The sequence below is a fragment of the Apis mellifera genome, linkage group LG11, assembly GCF_003254395.2.
Source record: "Apis mellifera strain DH4 linkage group LG11, Amel_HAv3.1, whole genome shotgun sequence".
Taxonomy (NCBI): domain Eukaryota; kingdom Metazoa; phylum Arthropoda; class Insecta; order Hymenoptera; family Apidae; genus Apis; species Apis mellifera.
In genome coordinates, this window is record NC_037648.1 from 12041229 (window position 1) to 12061596 (window position 20368).

The following is a 20368-nucleotide window of genomic DNA, read 5'->3' on the forward strand; positions in this document are numbered from 1 at the left end:
CTTTCTGAGCGAGCAGTTCGCGAACCATACCCCCTATTTTTAGATGTTACACGCCGCTTCGAATACAGATCAATACGTCAAGTGACGATGAATTATACATCTCATGATGATGATGAGAAAATTTTTCGTAAATATATTATAGAATGGACGTATCGATTATTTTTCTTCTAGGCGACACGAAAGAATATATTATTTATGAAAGTCCAAACAATAATTTGGCAGACGTTATTATCCTTCTAATCCAATTAATAATTTCCCTAATCTTCTCTAATTTAATATAGGAAATAATTTCTATCCATCCTGGTATCTACGATACTAATTTCAATTTCCATTATTTCCTATATTATCCGAAATATAAACGAAAATATACCACGCGATCATCATTTCACTCCAATTCCAATGAAATTATTACAAACGCGTGTAACATAATTCCGGTAAACTCACTCCTTTCCTTCAAGAACCTCGCATTGGACGGGCGATTCCTATTAGTTATTAACGTGCTCGCCTCCCCCACTTCGGTTTTTTTTTCCACGGAAGGCGTGCTCACGCACCACGTCACAGGGATCGATCCTCGGCCACGAGGTCGAGGGCTGGAAAGTGTTACGAGAGGAGAAAGGAGAAAGAGAGAGAGAGGCGGAGGAAACGAGCCGATTCAACGCCAGAAGGCTTGGCGGACGCCTATTAGCCACCAAAAGGTGGTGACGAGTTCTTAGAAATGTTTCTACCAACCCGACGTGCATCTGGGACGAGGGTGGATGATGAAAGGTCACCGGGCCACGGAGACACCGACGGCGACTCGCCTTTCCATCTCGCTTTCGTCTCTGTTGCTTGTACAACTATTAGAGAAAGAAGGGGAGGAATTCTATCTAGAGGTGGAGAGAAAGAGGATGGAATCTTTGTGAACAATCGAGTGAACATTTAGGAGGGAAAGATTAGGATCGGAAAGGATGTGGGCTTCATTATCGAAGCTGGGTTTGAAGAGGAAGAGAAAATTGAAATGAATGTCATTCCGGACTTATTCTTACTCGGTGTGAGAAGAGTCCTTTCGAAAGATGGGATGGCGAGTAGGAATTTTTCGAGAATAATTAGATTTATTGCTCGTTTGTGAAAGAAGAGAAATTGAGAAATATCGAGAACGAGAGTCTGCTAAATTTGGCTAAAATAAAAATTCGTGGAATTGGAAATATTTCATGGATTATTCAATCAATGGGATCGCTATTCTATAATAAAAAGAGTTATACAATGAAAGTATTCGCAAGGAAATTGCAAGGACGAAATATTCCTAAGTCCGTCTCCCGTAAGCCAGCAAAATTAAAGAGTCTGTAATAAATTCGCTTGAAACGAAATCCTCGGATGGTTGAAGATCGCGGGGGGTCTAATCAAACAGACGGCGTCACCGGTTTTCAATTAAGAAAAGAAAACAGACTTGATTTGCCTCGATTGCGAATCTTTCCCCTCCCGGAAAACGAAGAATCGGATCCCAGGAGATAGCAATTAGTCCACTTCGCGACGAATCGACGTTGAAAAGCTCAATTATCGTCTTCACTTCACTTTTTGTTATTTATTTCTTCGAGGGGGGAAAAAGGTATTGGCATCGAGGCGATTTGATCGATAAATAAAAGGGCAGAAAATAATTGAGACGTTTCTTTTTCTGGTTGAATCTTTTCTGGATAAATTTGAAACGTTTCTTTCGTGTTGAAATTTGTAATTGAGATGTTCTTAATGACAATTGAAAAACCGTGAAATAATTAGAATTATTGATCGGATATCGGGAGAAGAGTGAAATATCTTAACTGGCGAGCTATAAATTTGCACGTCGTGGCATCGTATCGAACGCCACGTCATCCAAAAAAAAAAAAATCAGTGACACCTACTTTTAACGAGTGGCGGAGGAAAAAATGGAGAAAAATTAAATCTCTCAATTTTTAAATAAAAAATTTGATCACTCTATGACTATAGAGTTCTCTTTATCCGAATATTTTTTTCTACAATCTGAACATCGAGTTGCGAGTGATTGTTTGAGAATAACTTTCACTGTCAACGCGACATCCAACGATATCCAAAAATAACTCTCGAGAAAAATTTTTCCAAAAACCTTCAAATGTAAATGATAATTTTTATATCGAAGGATTAACAATGTAATAAGTTCAATTTTAGAACTTTATCTCAGAACGAAATAAATGTTCTGGAAAGAATGAGAAAGAATTCTTTCTAATTCGAATGATGAAAAAAAATTAATCGTGAACACGATTGACGCGATAGTAGAAGGAAACAGGATCGTTAAGCGTACGTATACGTAGGAGTGAAAAGAAGAGGGCAGGTGGAAGCATCCTCGTTCTCGACGAAAGAAAACAGAATGATTCAACATCGGAGGCTACTTAGCTACCGTGACACCAATTAAGCCTTGAAATATTGTGCACACGCGGTTACACGGGCATGCAAACACCTCTAACCTAATTTGCTTGGCAAGAAGATTTCGTAAGCGATAACGTTTTGAATCGAGGGCCCTCTTAATTTGCGTATACAGACTACCAAGCTATATAATAAACGCGTGTCGTGTCAGAAAAATTCTGGTTCGTGTTAACGTTTCCATTCTCACGTTTCGATTATTCTTTTCTCTAAATTTTAGCTCCTTCGTTTTTTGGAAAATTCTCATCCTCGGATTTTTTATTCCTCCTTTCAGATCCTAGCAGTTTTTCGAAAATTATTTTGCCGGCTCGTTCGATATTTCCATTCCTGATTTTTCTAAAATTCGCTTCTTTTCTCTTCCTTTTTCTTTTTCTTTTCTTTCATGGCAGGTCTTTTCTTTCTAACTTTCCAAAATGGCGGGCATTAAACGGCAAACGCACATCCGGCTAATCGATTCTTCCACGCGTATTTTTCGAATGCAAAGCGTTTCCTGTCTTCTTATGCAACGTGGTTGCGATGCACGACGATTGCCCGAAGGAATTTCAATCGAATAGCCTCGATTCGACGAAGAAAGTGGATTTTTTAAAAAAAGAGCGTGATCCTCGAAACGTGATCGCAATGGAATCGGTGAATCCACTTAGCTCGTGGAGAAATTATAATGATGTATCAATTCGAAGGGGATCGGCGACGAACAAGTTTGACAAAAAACTATTCTTTCGTATGCAAATTACTCACTTTCGAAACTTTTTTCTCTGTTCTGCGTTTAAAGAATTTTTAGAAAATTATTTTTTTTATCAAATTTTTATTATAAAATTCAATTTTCCATAACCACATATATACACTCGTTCCAGTTTTCTATTTCTATATTTTTTTCACTCGATGCAACCCTCTTTATAAGACGTCGAAACACGTCCACCCAATACTCCAGATGGCCATACATCTTCCATTCACGCGATAATCTCGAGTACTTATTTCGTCCAAACACTTCTCTTTTACATTTCTAACATCTCGAGACCAATGTTTCTGAATCGATATCCCGTTTCAAATAATTCTTCGATCTATTCTTCCATTTAATTTCCATAAGAAGACACTCGTTTTTTTTATTTATCAAAAATTATTTTTACATAACAATTATAACGATCTTATTAAGAAAAATGTTATATAAAAGTGTATTTGGAATAATTGGAAATTAAAATATCAACCTTGCACAAAATAATTTACGACCCTCTTGGAGTCGCGATCCACAAGTTGGCAATGCAGGCCATAAATTTTATCTCCGATATATTACATTCATTCTCGAAAAACTTGAATGGAATCGTTTCTTGAATCGTTACTATACACATTAATATATTAAAATTTTCGTTTTACTATACTCTTTTCCTTTTCCTTTCGAAATGAAAATAATAAAACGCAGAGACACGCGATCATACGGCCATCACTCGCCGTAATTTCACTTCATCATTCTCGTTAACCCGAAAATTGTTATTAACGCGTCGAGGGTGCAAAAAGAATTTACGAGTACGAACGTTCTTGCTTTCGTCGGTCTCGAAAGGTTACGCGACGTCGTAAAACGTCTGGAAGGATAACCGGTGGCGCGGCGGCCGTCATGAATACGTAATCGGGATACGATCAACGTCCAAAGCAATTTCGAGTAATTTTTATCGGTCGCCCGCGAGGGAATGAAGCAGAGGGGCGGGGAGAGACGCGGGAGAGACGACGAGCCTCTATGGAGTTGAGAATTCGCTTCCAAGGGGTATACGAAACGAGTATACGTCCGAAAATCCTCTTTTCCAACAGTGTGTGTCTCGATTTGCAATGGAGATCAGCCGTGGATCGCTCCTATTTACATGCCCTACGTACAATGAATTATTCGAAATTGGCCCGTTCGTCTGATGAAACGAAGAAACACCCGAACAATCGGACCGGTTTATTCCTCTAAATGGAGGAGCATAGAGACATCGATGGATAGGATTGGTTGGATTAAAGGAATTCGTTGGTCGATCCAAGGTGTTAAGTATCGATGAGAATTTGTATTCTACCTCTAAATGAGAAGATATCGAGTTGCATGGGTTTACTGTACGTGGATCATTCGTGGCAAATATGAAAATTATCCGCGAAAAGATTAATTGGATTTGAGTACAGAATGATATGATACTGAATCTTTATTCATCCGATATTCGATATCTATTTCGTGATTTTTAAGACTCGAAACTTGGTCAAGTAAAATGAAAATCAAAAGAAGCTGAAGCTGCGTTAATGATATTGGAAATTGACATGAAGAATTGTCGTTTCGAACTGACAGAAAATTTAATTCGCCGTGATAGTCGTGTTCCTCCTGAAATTTGGCGATCGAATTTTCAAAACAATTAAGCCTCGTTTCTCCATTCCTTTTCCCCAAAATGTTTCCCATTTATAACTGACATTCTAACTTTCATTTTACTTCATTATAAAAACATAAAATTCCATTTTCATTTTCATCAAACAGTCGGAGCCACGAGGGGGAAAGAAACCACATTTACATTTTTCGTTTTATTTCGAATTTATGCGTGAAAAAATTAAATTCCAAGCGTAAAAGACTAGAAAAATTCTCGAGAGCAGCACGATATCTCCAACAACATCGAACAAAGATAGCAATTATTCATACAAATTTATATATATAAATTTTCCACGCGATCCGATTCCTGAAAAATATTTTCCATCGCTCCCAACCACCTTCTCCTCGACCCACTTCGCAAAATCACCCCCTCCTCCCACCTCTCCTTCCAAAAAAGAAGAAAACATTCGGTCTCCATTTACAAACTCCCCCTCCCTCTCTGCCTCCCCAATTCTATCCTCGGCCATCCAACAGAAACTTCGATTAACTCTACCAATCCCGAGCAGACGTCGGAGCAATACCTCGCGGGTGGAGCATCGAATCGACAGGGGGGGAAGAGGGGGTCCGATATGTCGGTAGGACAGGCGGATAATCGCGAGTGAGTATACAAGGGCGGAACGAAAAACGTCCGATCGACAGATCTGTCAAAGATCGGAGCTCGATGGACCGACCCTTAATTAACACCGCGGCAGGCCTTCTACCGGGTTTGGAAAATTCATTAAAACCGAAATTCCATTCCAACGCGTTACGAAACCAATTTTCTAGTTTGTATTAGGTTTTAGAACTTAATTCGATGCCTCCACGATTTGTTCGTAAATTGTTCGTAAACTCGATTTAAATATTTTTCTCCCTTCTCGAGTTTTTCGTTTAAGAAGATTTAAAATCTTCTATTCGAAACATTATGAATAATGTAAAATGTGTTGTTTTGTGATTCAGATCAATTGCAATTCATTTTAATAAACTCACAAGTTTTGAAAAGATTCAATTGATGCGATTTTTGAAGAAAAAATTGTATTACTTTAGAGATTATTACAATTCCAATTCTTGGTTTATTAATTTAATTTAATGCAAATTCTAAGAGCAAAAAGAAAATTTATTGGCTTTATTTATTAACTATCATCGTTTCTTTTTCTTTTTTCTTTTTTTTTAGTGAAACGCGTATTCTTTTTAACAAAAATGATCTCTCTTTGAAGAAATAACAATTTCATTTTTAAAAGGGCATCGAATTAACTTGCAGACCTGACAGATCGATCACACTGTACCGCATCGAGAGTAAACAGGTGATGAGAGAAACGGGAGCGCGCAAGGGTGGAGGCGTATCGAAGGCTAATAATAAAAGCGAAGGAATGTTTCCTGTACGTGTTGGTAACGTATAGGAGAAGAACGATAAGGGAACGGTGATAAAACTGGGTGGTAGTGATAGTGGATGGAGCGACGGAAGATTGGTGGAAACAAAAGATGATGAGTACCGAAGCGCGTTTACGCGGTAAATGGAATCTCTGGGGGGACATGTTTCCTTACATTTAGTGTATTTCTGCGTCACAAATGGTTTCATGCCGTGGAATACGCGAAATTAATTTATCGTAACAGTCAAAATAATATTTATCAACGTGTCGAGATAAAGAAATTACAATATTTCTTTTTTCAAATTTGTAAAATAGAATACGATTCTGATAATTCTAATCTCAGGATAAGCGAATTTAATATTTAACAAATTTCACTATTATAAAAACAATTGTAAATACGAAATTCGTTTAATCATTTTATGAACTAATACGAATTTAATTTAATTTAATTTACATATCGTGACCTGCTCTAATTCCCCAATTTATATTTAAAACAACTCGTTTCAAACGTATAGCAAAGGCAAAAAGACGCAGGGAAATATTCACATTCGTTTCTATAAAACGAATGGAACACGATCGATGAACAATATTTCCAGAAAGCGAATATCTAAGAAGAAGTAGAAGTAGAAGAGGAAGAAGAAGGAAAACGTAAAAACGAAAAAAACGAAGGAAATCTCGAAAGGAGAGCAGCGAAAGGCATAAAAGATGTAACAGTTGGATGCATTATCGAACGAGAACAAGGATGAAAAATTAACGAATATAGAGGCAGTTTCGAAACTAGGCTCGACGAGGCTGAGTGAAAACGGTGGGTGGATGGGTGGGTGGGTGGAATAAAAATGTAAGCGGAAAACAAGTGGAGGTTATAGGGGCGGATACGTGATGAACACGTAAAACGTGGAAAAACGTGGAAAAACGTGGAAACACGAGGGGGCGTGCGAAGAACGAGAGGCAGAGTCTGCCACTTGACTTTGGCCAAGCGGAAGTGGCCTACACGAAGACAAAGAGAGACGTCGGGGGAGCAAAAGGAGGAGGGAGAGATAGATCAAGACATCTCGCTGGAAACATGTTCTACGTGTCGTAAGAGTCATTAGGCCTGCTTTTTCTAATCTTTTGATTAAACTGACTATTTTATTAATTTTTCGTATTCCCGTTTTTCCATGTTGCAAATTGGAAAAACGCTAGGGTGAATATTGATAAAATTCAAAGATGAAATGATCGAATGTAGTATTTGTCGTTAACTCAAAGCTTGAATATTGAATATTACGATAATTAATCGTCTAATTAACGTAATGAAAATATCGCAACAAATTTGAGTGATTTAAAATTCATAACGAATTTATCATTGGTAAATTAAATTAGTAGAATTATTTCAATTCATATTATTATTTCAATATACTCTTGGACAAGCTATATTAAATTTGTTCGATCAAACTATCGAAATATCTTCTTTTAAGAATTTCATTATCGATAACAATTTAATAAAACTATGTAAGCAATCTTGCCTCTGATTTTATCAAAAATTGCTCATTTTTATTTTTAGATCGCATTTTGTAATATTCAGCGAAGGGTATGAAAAGTTGTTAAAGGGAAATTTCGTTGTCTACACAAGAGTTGAAACTGACACTGCGCCGAGTATTAGAGAATTAAACGCGCATCCGAGCGTTTAAAGCTGTGTCGAACGCACGTGATCGTTGCAAGTGGAATCTTTTTCCTTCCTTCTCTTTTTTTCCTTTTTTTCTTCCTTTTCTCCCGTTTGGTAATGGAAAACCGTTACGAAGTAGCTTCTTTTAAATCCCGCCCTCAGCTCTCTTTTTTCTTTTTCTTTTTCTTTCTTTTTTTTTTTCCTCCAAAGATTGCACGGATAAGTCGTAACCGTGCTTTTTTTTTTTTTTCCTCCCCGGACACTTGTAGATTTATATGCGACACCTAGAGAACGTGGACTTTGGATCTGGTTTATAAATATTTTCGAAGCGGTCGGCCAGCTTATCGATCTCGCCGTGGAGCGTGATGCAAGTTTTTGCATAGCGTGTGCATTCGGGTGAGGTGGAACGGTTACTCGGAAAATGTGATTTTTAAAGCTTGCGGGGCATGAAGAGGATTATAAGTATAAGCATTGGGGTATGGTGGGAATTAAGGAGCTTAAAATTTTCAGTGTTGAACGTAATCGTTATACGAGTATCGTCGAAAATTTCCTTTCTTTCCAAAGAGATACGAACGGATGAACAACAAGATCAATCTAAAAATTTCTCCATCTCCAAACAAAATTTAAAAAAAAAACAGAACATCGATTAGTTAAAAACTACTCGTTACATAGAAAAATACGTAAACAATTTATCCTACCGATTGAAAAATCGTATAAAACTTGTCGAAGAAAAAAAAGAAAGACAAAAAATCGCTCGATTTAACCCAAACCAACAAATTTAACATCCACTCAAGAAGAATTCGAACTCTAAACGAGGATTTCTCACCATTCCTCCAAAGCCACCGAGAACCAAAATCCTAAACAACGTTCGAGAATCTAAAATCTATCCTAGATCCCCTTCATCCCTTTCTCTCTCTCTCTCTCTCTCTCTCTCTCGTGCCATCTCGCGCCACAGCGGAGAGAGCGTGTTCCGCTCGAGACGGAGCACCTTTCCTCCGAATCGGTAAGACAAGAATCGTCGAGACTCACGTTTCTTCTTCTCATCTCGCGTCGAATCCAGGGCCGTGCTCACGTGCGGCTGTCCGATGGTCGCACGGTCGTTGCACCTTGGGGCCTCGTTGCGGCACCAGCGACGTTGGGAACAGCGACGGGGTTCCGCGGGAGGTGGCGGGTCGAGGCGACGGGGACGTGGTGGATCGGGCGCGACGTGGACGTCGATTAGGGGCGAGCGACGCGCGTAACGACACGGAATGGCGAGCACTCGGTGCAATCGCGAAGCACACGCGAGCGACGAGCATCGCCCCAGCTCGGCACCAAGCTCACGACTGCCTCTCGGGGGCTTAGCTGGGGGTCGCTTCGACTCCTTCGGTTCACCGGTTCAATCGGTGGCTGGGGGCGGCCACCGAGGGGACGGGGAGGGTTGTAACCACCGACACACAGCTGCCGTCTAGGGGTTGGAGTCGGAAACGTGGCCGGCGTTCACAGCGCAAACTCGCCGGCGCAGTAACGCGAAGCATGTCTCGCGCGGGGTTGCGAATAGGGGTGCGAGATTGGATGCGCTCGTCAGATTGTTTGAAATGGGGAAAGTATCGGGGCAAGTGGTATATAAATGTATTCGTATCGTGTTTGTAAGTGTCAAAAGTTAGTTCAAGTAGGAAAATAATTGTTGTTATTGTTTTTTACTCGAATGGAAATAGTTGGAGACTATAGATCGAGTGCGTTTTACGTGTGACCGCTTCGAAAATTTTATCTTTCGATCAATGATATTATATTATGATTTAGTAGGAGTGTTGAATGTGTCGAGCTGTGTATTTTCTTTTTTTATGTCGTTGAAATAGTTAGAGAGTAAAGGAGAATAGATGCGGAGGGATAAAAGTGTACGATTGTTTAAACAAGTTTTGTACGCAGTCGCGTTAATTCAACGACGCAGTAGAAACTGGCGATCGCGGTCAGACACGCGATACTGGAATTAACTCTCTAAATTAAAATTATGACGCGATATACGCGATGCGAGACGAGAAAGCCCACGACGAGTAAACAACTTTCGCGATCGAAGCATTGTTCTCTATTCACTTTTTTCTCACCCGTTTATACGGAAACTAACCCATCCCCTTTTGAAACTAAAATTTCGAGCAAAAAGAAAAAAAGATTCTCCCCTAAGTAAACCCTAATAAATTTAAAATCAATCGAGCCCCTCCCCGCGCCCCACCGCTTGGAAGGACAAGCGTGCCTCCCACCTCGACTCCTTGTTATATTCCAAGTGATCGAAGCTCGTAATCACATTAACCGGAACGCACGTGGCAAGAAACCGATACTCAGGATCAATTAAGCCTCCATCGGCATGCACGCTCGAATTCCACCGGTTCGGCGTTTCTGACGTAAGCCTAACCTTGAGCCAGTTTCGAGGAGGCGATATTAGGCACGCGTGGCTAACAGCTCGAGAAAACTCGTCCCTTATCTATCTCATCGATCCTACATATATATATATATACATATATAGAGAGAAGGGGTTAAACTATCCTTCCTTTCTTTCCCTTTTCTTTCATCGAATTTCTCCAAGCCATTATTCGCATTCGATTCCATCACCTTTGCTAGATTGTTTCCTTTGGATAGATATGAACGTGGAACACTTACCTGTGCTTTCTACCGCATTGTCGGGGTACTTGCACCCTCGTTGTAAACCTCGTATCAACAGGTTCGCGTGCCGGATGCGCTGGCATACCGGAAGTCATCAGCAAGGCCGCACGACGTGGTTTTTCACGGCCTCATATGGTAACGATCTGGACATTCTCTCTTTCTCTCTCTTTCTCTCTTTCTCTCGCTCTCTCTCTTTCTCTCCCTCTCTCACTCTCTTCGCACGAAGATGGACGGGTCGTAAAAAGTTAGCTCTTGATAAGCATCGATGACACGGGAATAGATTGAGAGATTTCGAGGATTTTCTACGGGAATGCGATAGAAAATAATAGATTAGAATGAATTCAAGTCGTTCACGGGTCGCTTATATTATTATGTGAGGTGTAAAGGATAAAGAGAATCGAAGAGAAAATAGAACGGGGGATTGGAAGAGTAGCGCAGTTGGGGGGAGGGTGAAAAAGTTGTGATAAAATTTGTAGGCCCATCTATTCTCACTTTTTATCGAGTCGCGTTACACAATTTAATTTGCGCGAATTTCGGAATAAAGAATTGACGCGTATACGAACAGATATATAGAGACCGGTTAGAGACTGGTTCCTTCCTGGAAATTAGGATCGATAAGAGGTAAGTACAAAATTGCCTATAAGCTAAATGATGGAACACATTCTCGACGTATCATCCATTTGCCAATATAGTCGAATATGAATCTTCTCGTGCCGTTCTTCTTTTTCTGTACTTGTCTCTCTCTCTTGTCCTATTACGAAATGCATGCAGGTTTTTTTTTCTTTTTGTAAAAAATATATCAAAGTACGTTCACACACAATGTGCTTTCTAGAGCTTATAGATATCGAGAAACGATTTTTCAATCATTCGCAATGAATTCGTGAACACTCGATTTAGGTTCCTATTTGCTTTTGTATGATAATTAATTTCCAAAGCCGAGATGAGATTCCGATATCACAGAATTTAATTTCTTTTTTTTTTTTTTTCCGTTCCTCGCGTCATAGCGGGGCGAGAGAAATAATCGAATCAACGGTACGACGAACGAATTTTGTTTGTTCGAACAATTTTAGACTTATTCTCTTTCTCCTTTTCCCTTTCTTTCGTTTTTCTTTTTTTTGTGTTTTTTTTTCTATTTTTTTTTTCTTTTCCCCCTTTTTTTTCTTTTCTTCCAATCGCGATGCAGAAAAAATTAATAATTGACAATTGTTTCATTGGGTCCACTTGATTCTTACGGCCGATCGACTACGTTCGAAGCCACACTACGAAACTAAAATTATGTACAAAATCACAATGTTCCTCTCTCGCGGATATTCCGTTGTCACAATTTTCTTTGTAATCGCCGTAATCTCTTGTAATATTAATCCGCAAGGATCTCTTGTATAAATTACACAATGACTACACAATCGCTACGTACGCGCACAATTGCAACTTCTACTTCCCCCCCTCCCGTCTTTCTTCGCGGATAAACAGAGCTAAATGAGATTCACGCTAAATATAGGTACCTAAAGACTACGGTTAATTCGTGAACCGCGCAGATAACGCTAATATTCGAGTACCGTTGCGGGCGGGTAACGTTATCGAACGAGCGACAATGAGAAATAAAAATTTACGGGAAGGACAGCTTGATCGACGATCAATGTTATCAGCGATTCGATCGCTGTTAACGCGTTGTTTACAATTACCACGTAAGGAAAGGAAAGAATAAATAAAAAAAGTATCGCATTACACATTGTTATTAACGGACTGTCATGGATAAAACGACGTACGAAAAAAAAAAAAGAAAAAGAAAAATGCATCATCGCAAACCTAACGAGATTCCTCCTTTCTCGAGACGTTCCCCCGCGGGAAGAGAAGAATAAATAATCGAGGCCGACATCGCTTCCGCCCAACGCAACGCGATGAAATTATCCGAATCCATCAATATCGATTATCAAACGTACGTAATAATAATCCTAACCTCTTCGACACTACCGCTTGTGACTCGTCTTGCTCTTAGGACTTTCGGTGGCGCTCTCGTTAGGCTCCCTTCTAGGCCGTAGAATGAAGTTGAGATTGTGCGCGGTGTTGACGGCGTAATAAACGTTGGCCGAATTTGGCAGAAGCATCTCACGATCGGGCAGAACCTGGGCCAGCGTGTACTGGTCCGGGCTCCCCTCTATTCCCAACTTGAGCATAGCGTTCCGTATCACTTGCGGCGTCCTCTCGTTGTTCGAGAGCATGATGGATTTGTACAGCACCACACCCTCCGTCTCCACGTTGTCGCTCTCCATCGTCACTTTTATGATGTAAAAGTCGGGCGAACTCTTGTGCGAGTGGCTCGGGCTCGACAGGCCGACCACGTTGGGGCTGTTCCCGTTCGCGGTGATGGCGGTCGGCGGTGCCAATCGGTTCTGTTGGCTCGTCGCCGCTCCGCTCCCGCCCCCCGAGCTCAACGACACGTCCAACGATGGCAAGGACGAGCTGGACGACGAGCTGGACATCTGGGACGGCGATGTGCGCCGATCGAGAGAGTTGTGGGGGGAGCTCGGCAACGAATCCAGATCGCAGTAAAATTGGGAGCTGCTCGAGCTCGAGGTGGAGGCTATCGAGTCGTTTTTACGGTGACCCTGATGACTCTGCAAGATAAGTCTGGGCTCAGTCTTCTCGCGGGGAACAGGTGAACGGGAACGTGCTCGTATTAACGAGACGAGGGAGAGCATGCTGACCTGCTTCTTCTTCCCACGATTGCTCAAAGTGTTTCCAGGCGGCGGAGGCTCGATCTGACAGCTCAGTTTATACGCTTCGCGATCATCGAGCACAACCACGGAGTGGAACCAACGATCGAACAACGGATCCGTGCTGAAATTGTACGCATTCGCGGCTCCTTGAAGCAATCTTATCCTAGCGAGGACCTCGAATTCCTTCCGCCTTTTGTCGAAGTTGATCAAACCCTCCGCTATCGTGTCCGGTATCGCGGTGTCTATCATAGTGAGATCCGTTAAGAACGTACCCAGATACGGTATCGTCCCGTAACTGATATTCTACGAACAGAAACGAATTTCTATTAATTTTCGATCGAGTATGTAATTAACGTAATTAAAAATTAAATCAACTTACGCCCGCGTGAGTATTTTGTTTTTGAAACAACTTTTGCAGGTGCCTGTCGCTCCTGCCCGCCGTGTCCGCAAACTTGGCCGTGCCCTCTTTGATCAAAAGCTCCCGTTGGGTCCACGCGTTGTTCTCCTCCGAGAAAATTCTCTCCAACTCCCTGAACAGCTCGTGCTTCTCCCTGGGCATGCACTGCCAACACTTCTCCAACCTGTACACAGGGTTGCTCTGCAGACCGGACACGATAGCCTTCAGGCTGCTGAAATTCTTCAACACCCGCAACTCTTGGGCGATGTCGATCCACGTCTCGAGGATCCTCGCGCGCTCTTGGGGCCTGGTCGACGAGTCCATCAGTATCGTGGATATAACCCGAAGGGAAACCGCGTTGAACTGATTCACGGTCGCCAACACGGTGGCCGCGTCGTGGCTCCTCGACCGATCCCTTCTCGACCAGACAGCGCCCAAGCATTGGTGGGCCACGAGCTTCTTGAACACCTCGGCGTCCATTCTGGTCAATTGCTCGGCGAAGTGTCGGTGCGGCACCTCGGGGAAATTGTAGCTCGCCCAGTGATCCACGATCGGATCCGGGGAGCCACGCGCTAATCGACCATTGTCGTACATTAGGCACGAATCTGAAAAGAGAGATAAATGCAAATACCGTAGTGCACAGAGAATAAAACGTATGTGCGTGTTTGAATCGATGAATCAGACAAGCAGAATGATGAGTTGCAACATTTAGAGAGAAAATAACGCAATAAACGTTTGACGTAACATTTTACAGAATGAAAGAAAATTTTATTCTTTAGGAATATTAATGAGAGAAGAAGTATAATTTTACGGATTGATTAATATTTAAAATTAATAATTGAAGAATGGAATATGAATAAAGTGGAATTTTATAAAAAGAAAATAATTTTTCGCTCACCTATTTGATCTTCACGCTGAAACCTGTGCAAACGATGCCTTGCCTTGAGCTCGAGTTCCGAGCCAGGAAGTCGTCGATGCGTGAAGTCGAGGACTCGGCTGAGCAAGGGGTGGTTCGGGGGCGACTTCCAGTCGCCTGGATAGGCGTCCAACCATACGTGAAGAGCCTGGACCAGAGTCTTTCGGTGTTGCTCACCTGTCAGGGCACCGGATCCCTCATCGAGGGCATCGTACCTCGACAACAACAACTCCAGCACTTCCCGCGGCGTAGTGAACGCCCGATACGTCGCCAAGAAGACATTGATATACGTCGACTCGAGTTCCCCGTCGTCGTTCGCCAGACTTTCCACCAGCCGCTGCACCGTGCCTGCTTTCAGGAAACGCACCCTCACCGTCTCCCATTCCAGATGCGAGATCTCGTCGTCCGAGTCCTGATTGAAAGTTCCAGAAATTGGAGAAAAGAAAGTGGAAGAACTTATGGGAATGGAAGTAGTTGGGAAAATTTGAAAAATTTCAAAATTAAAAGTTCCAGAAATTGGAGAAAAGAAAGTGGAAGAACTTATGGGAATGGAAGTAGTTGGGAAAATTTGAAAAATTTCAAAATTTCAAAATAACTTTGTGAAAAATTGTGGAAAATTTTTGAATTCTCACCGATGCGGAGAGGCTCCTGGTCGGCCTGTGATATCGGACCTTCTTCAGGTACACCGTGTATATGACGCCATCGCCCCTTTCCTCGCCCCATAAACGCCACGTGGGCTGCGAAGTAAAATGGCAAAAGATTAAGGCAAGGAAAAGATATTCGATGAGAGATAAGAGATAAGATTCGATAAGAGAGAGAGAGAGAGATTATCGGCGGCGGCGACAATAACAGAGCGAGAAAAACGGGGGTGATTTACGCTACTGATTTCAAGAGCTACCACCCCCTGTCACGCGCAACCATCTCTCTAATGAGGGCAAGCCAATCAATGGACTCGCCGTGCACTCGGCAGATTTATCGAAATAATTGACTTCCACCTCGAAATTGACCTCGGCCGTCCATTTCACGGCTTGAATCGCGATTAACCGGATGAAACCGTTTTATCCTCGCGATCTCATTCTTTCTCTCATCTCGTTGCTTCAAAATTGCAAGAGCTAATCATCCGGATGATAATCTCGACGCGTTTTTTAACAAGAATTTATGAGAATTTATGATCCGCAAGGTTAACAAAATGAAAGGAAATCAAACGAATGAAATGCATTTTGAAGCGAAATTGTGCGATTCTTTCTTTGAAGAAAAAAAAAAAAAGAAAGGAAAAGAAAAATTGGAGATGGAAGATAAGTCGACGAAGTCGTTCGATCCAAATGACTGCTTTCGACCAATTATGCAAATCGATCGACGAATTTTTTTTTCTTTTTCTTTTTTTTTTTTTTTAATTCTGATCTTTCTTACTCCAAATGCAGCGACGTACGATGCAGGATGCCTGGCGACGCTGTGCACGCGATTGAGAAAATTCCTCGAGTTCGAAAATTTCAATCTACATGCGATACTTTCCATAAACATTTAACTGGTATATTACGATCAACGATTTGGTTACGGGGCGAGGAATAATTCGACTGCATGAGGCCGCTCGATGTCTCTCAGAACGAAGCATGCACAAATCCGTCCGTTAAAACGAACCGTTCCAAGCTGACCATTCTCGTTATTCTCAAACTACGAAAACGAGATATATGTACGTATACATTAATGGCACGATCCGCAAACGCAAAGAGGTAGAAACAATATAAAATAAAGTGCGCGAAAGAAGGACAAAAGTCAAAAATATAATTTAAGGTTACACACAAAATATATGCTCGGTAATCGGTAGCAGACAAATTTACTATATTCATAGCGCAAATCACTTCCAAACAGATGTTGTGCCAACTTCAATACAAAGTATACGAAAAGTATATATGCTCATCTTGAAAAGAGAAATAATCCTCCTGTAAATATCCCTTTTAACTATATTACCTGTTAATAAATTATAATAAAAATCTAAGGAATCTGTTTCTTTGTGATTCTCTTCAACAATTAATAAACTCAATTTCGCTGAAATTAAACCAAAAAAAAAAAACATTAATTAATCCAAACAGCTCGAACCAACTTACAATTAACATTTTTCTTATCTGCAACGCGCGCTATCGTTTACATCATAATTATGCGGCGCAAAAAAAAAAAAAAAGAAGAAAACCCGTCCCCCCCTCGATACACAAAACGCGTTTAATCCCGAGGAATTGAACAACACCCTTCCACGCCACGCCACTCGGTTCACTCGGTTCCCTAGGTAGATCCTTCGCCTATTTTCAGCCCGGCTATTCGAAATCTCGAGGGGTGGACGTAATTACAAGCGGCCATAAATGGCCGGCTCCGCTCCGTCTGCTTTTTAACTGTGCACAGGCTGGAAAACCAGCCGGAACCCTCCTCCTCCTCCTCCTCTTCGTTTCCTCCTCGCGGAGACGCGAGCGAACAAAAGGAGGGAGAGCGGGAGGGGGATTAAACGGAGCAGCCTTGGTGCAAACGCGAATAGATTTCACGACAAATAAACACGCCAGCCTCTGCGCCTCGCTTCCGGGGAGGGGGAGGGGGAGGGCCATCGCGGAACGGTAAACACGGAACGAATGGCAAGTCGGAGAGAGAGAGAGAGAAAGATCCTTATCCTGGCAACGTATTTTTTCCCCCGCTGATAGTACGTAAAAAAAAAAAAATCTCGATTTTTAGAGATCTTAATTGGCGTTTAGAAGAACTTTAATTACGCTTCCTGGTTGTGTAATATATTTCCCTCCACTTAAGTTAATACACGAATCTATGTGTATTAATATTTCATGAAGTTGTTCTCCTCCGTTCCTCTTTCTTTAATTTTAATTTTAATTTTAATTTTTACGATTCAATGTTTGATGATTATTATTTTATTACCCGTTAAGATTAATATCATTGCGAAGGAACGACTGCGAATGCGAAGTTTTAATTGCGAGATTAAATTCAGCGAAGAGTGAATTTAACAGGATTGTAACGTATCGATGCGAAATGTGTTTAAAAGTAAAAAAAAAAAGAAAAAACGATATGAAATAATTTATTTTTCGCCAATGGACGATTTGTTCGAGTTGTTCACTTTCACTCTCTAATAATTGTATTAAATTTTCTTGTCAAGACAGACAAGATTTATATACAAAGGATACGATATACACGAAAGGATGCAAAAATTTAAAGAAGAAAAAGTTTTCGAAATCTAAGGCTAATTTCTAATCTCTCGGGCGAGACGCGAGACCTAAGGTCTCGGAGCCAATTACATCCTCGGCCACGTCTCTCCCCAAGGGAATAAATTGTTGGACCCTCAAAGGAACCAAACCTAAAAATAGTATCCTCGGTTGAACACGGCCGGAGTCACACCGGTTTGCTGCTTTATTTGCAACGCTAAAAACGTCACCAAAGTTATCCGCTCCAAGATAACTTACCTGCAGGCCAACAAGAGAATCGTAATATCGCCCCCGGGAGGAATATGTTCAACATCTCGCTCGCGTCTACCGTCTGCCCTCCATCTTGGAGTAACCGTGCACGGAATCGTGGGCAAGGGGAATGAAAAATCGTGTAGTTGCCGTTCCACCCCCTTCTTTAATATGCAACGATTAACCGATATGTATGCGGGCACACCGGTTATATGCACACAATGGAAGAAGCGGGCAGATCGACGGAGAATGGAAAGCGTTCCTCCATGAAAAATGAAAGTGGCGTTCCATTACGTACGTGTATCTATCGATTGTTAATCGTTAAACACGCGGAAGTTTCAGTTTCCAGTTTTGGTTCGAAGAAGGAATGAGATATTGGAATAAAAAAAAAATTCGTGAAGATCGTCAAGATTATTATCATCGCTAGATTAATAAGATAAAGAGATTTTTTAAAAATATTCTTTCTTCTCTTTTTTCTTTTTCACCTGAAAAAATATTTTCCTCCAAGGGAGACAAGAATCCAGTTAGATAATAAAAAGGGGAACGGGCTGGTTTCTCTGGTTTATACCAGAGAAGAGACAGATGGCGAGAAAGGAGGCTTGGAACCGGCCAAGGCGATTCCGAAGAAAACTGGCTACGTTTCTCGATGATGACGAGTCAAGCCGGAGAAGTAAAACTCCCGTGGAAAAAGGCGGCTTATGCTCCGGAACGAAGCGGCAATTAGAGGCCTACAGGGAGAACCCGAGCGTGACTTAAGGTCCTTATGCCCCCTTGTCCTTGGAGACGGCTCCTCGGAACACGTCAACTCCAAGCTCCATTGTTCCAAACGTGAATTCTGTCCGAGTAGAAATCTCGTTGCGTCCAATTCGCAAGGCGTAAACGATCGTTAAAGTATCGTGAAAAATATATTCAAAGTCCTCCATCCTCTTAACTTCCTAATTTTAAAAGGGAAAGCTTCAAAGTGTTCAAGGATCGTCGTGAGGACTCCGAGATATAATTTTATATAACACGTTTGCGACGAGTATAATTTCGAAAAATATAAAGAAAAATACTCGAAATTTTACATATACTGTCCAGTCATATCGATTGAATCAGGAATTCAATAAAATTCGATTTTAAGCATGGAAAAAAAAAAAGTCTTCTTCGCTCGAGCGAATCTCTAATCGAACCTTGAGAAATCTACGATCCCCTCCTCATCAACGTCCCAATTGAACGACCTTCCCGGTTCGTTCAACTCCTCCCTCCCCTCCCTCGCCGAGATTTCCTCCACTGCGATTTCCAATCGTCGCCCATCCTCGTCGAATGACAAACTCCACTATTATATTTCGCTAAGACGAAAGCAAAAGCGACGTGTGTACAAACTGCTATCCCTATTATTCCACGTCCGTCTATAAAAAGCTTAACTATTGGATTACCAAGGGAGGGGGAGGGGGAGAGGAAGAGTCGGATACGATCGATACGATGGAAATCCACCCCCAACTATCGCGATACCTCCTTCCCTCCTCGTAAACATCGTCGTTGGAATCACGAATCGGGAAATCGGTGGAATATTCCAACCAGGCAGAGTGGTCAGGCTTTATCATCGATCTGTCAAATTAGATTCCGCGAAACTACATTGTGAAAATTACAATTCTCGATTATTAACGATAGAATAAACATTGCTTTCGATCGTTTCTTCAAATTTCATTTTTAATTAATCCTTTTCATCAATCGTATCTTATCAAGATATATCTGAACCCTCGTTGCCTTTTATTTATATTAAATGTGAAAAAAGTATCTTGGTTAACGAATTGCGTGCAAATTATTATCAGATAAATTCTAAATCTACAATTTTTCTAAATTTAACAAAATGAGAATCGATATATAAAGATTTTCTAAAATGAAAAGTACACTTGAATCATAGAAGAATATAGCTTACTGTTACTAGCCCAGTTGATCAGGCTATACATGAATCTCAAACTCGCCTCGAGCACTTCTCCCCAATCTTACAACTCCAGAATACATGATACTCGAAAGAAGAAGAAGGAATTTCGATAAGGAAACACGAATTTGCATAAGGGGATCAGGATTTCGACGTAAGGGAAATGCAGCACGATCAGAAAGAAATGTTCCATGGTTATAAATAATTATTATTATGCTTTAGAGCATTGAAAATCTGAAATGAGAGATCGAGAGGGTTCCCGCAGATACGGTTTCGCAATCCTTCGAGCAACAATTTTCCATCTGTTGGATAAATTCACACGGTGATCTAATCCTCCTCTCAGAACGTTTCTGCTCGAGCGTTACGATCCGCGTTATCGTCACGGAAGATCCCCTGGGTAGGGCATTTTTTCCATTCCACGAATTTATGCACGCATATTCGCACGACGCGTTAGAATAATCTATCCAATTTTTTAAATGTTATTTTAAATATCATGATTTCCCATGATGTTAGCCTGATGATAATTTTATCTAAATACGTTGGAATGGAAAATTAATTCTGTGAACGAG

At 41.3% G+C, this 20368-nt stretch overlaps 2 protein-coding genes across 13 annotated transcripts in view; both read right to left on the reverse strand.

The window, feature by feature from the left end:
- LOC410320 (whirlin) overlaps positions 1 to 10745 on the reverse strand; it is a 95647-nt gene extending 84902 nt beyond the window's left edge. For all 8 annotated transcript variants that reach the window (XM_006566325.3, XM_006566324.3, XM_006566323.3 and 5 more), the window contains exon 1: positions 10406 to 10745. In XM_006566325.3, the coding sequence (XP_006566388.1) occupies positions 10406 to 10503 (98 nt within the window). In that variant the 5' untranslated portion in view covers positions 10504 to 10745. The remainder of the gene's footprint in view (positions 1 to 10405) is intronic.
- Positions 10746 to 10872: 127 nt separating this feature from the next.
- The window catches only part of LOC410322 (ral guanine nucleotide dissociation stimulator), a 37261-nt gene continuing 27765 nt past the window's right edge, over positions 10873 to 20368 (reverse strand). For all 5 annotated transcript variants that reach the window (XM_026443623.1, XM_026443626.1, XM_003250871.4 and 2 more), the window contains 5 exons: positions 15071 to 15175; positions 14421 to 14850; positions 13505 to 14127; positions 13114 to 13428; positions 10873 to 13023 (listed from right to left, as the gene is read on the reverse strand). In XM_026443623.1, the coding sequence (XP_026299408.1) occupies positions 12376 to 13023; positions 13114 to 13428; positions 13505 to 14127; positions 14421 to 14850; positions 15071 to 15175 (2121 nt within the window). In that variant the 3' untranslated portion in view covers positions 10873 to 12375. The remainder of the gene's footprint in view (positions 13024 to 13113; positions 13429 to 13504; positions 14128 to 14420; positions 14851 to 15070; positions 15176 to 20368) is intronic.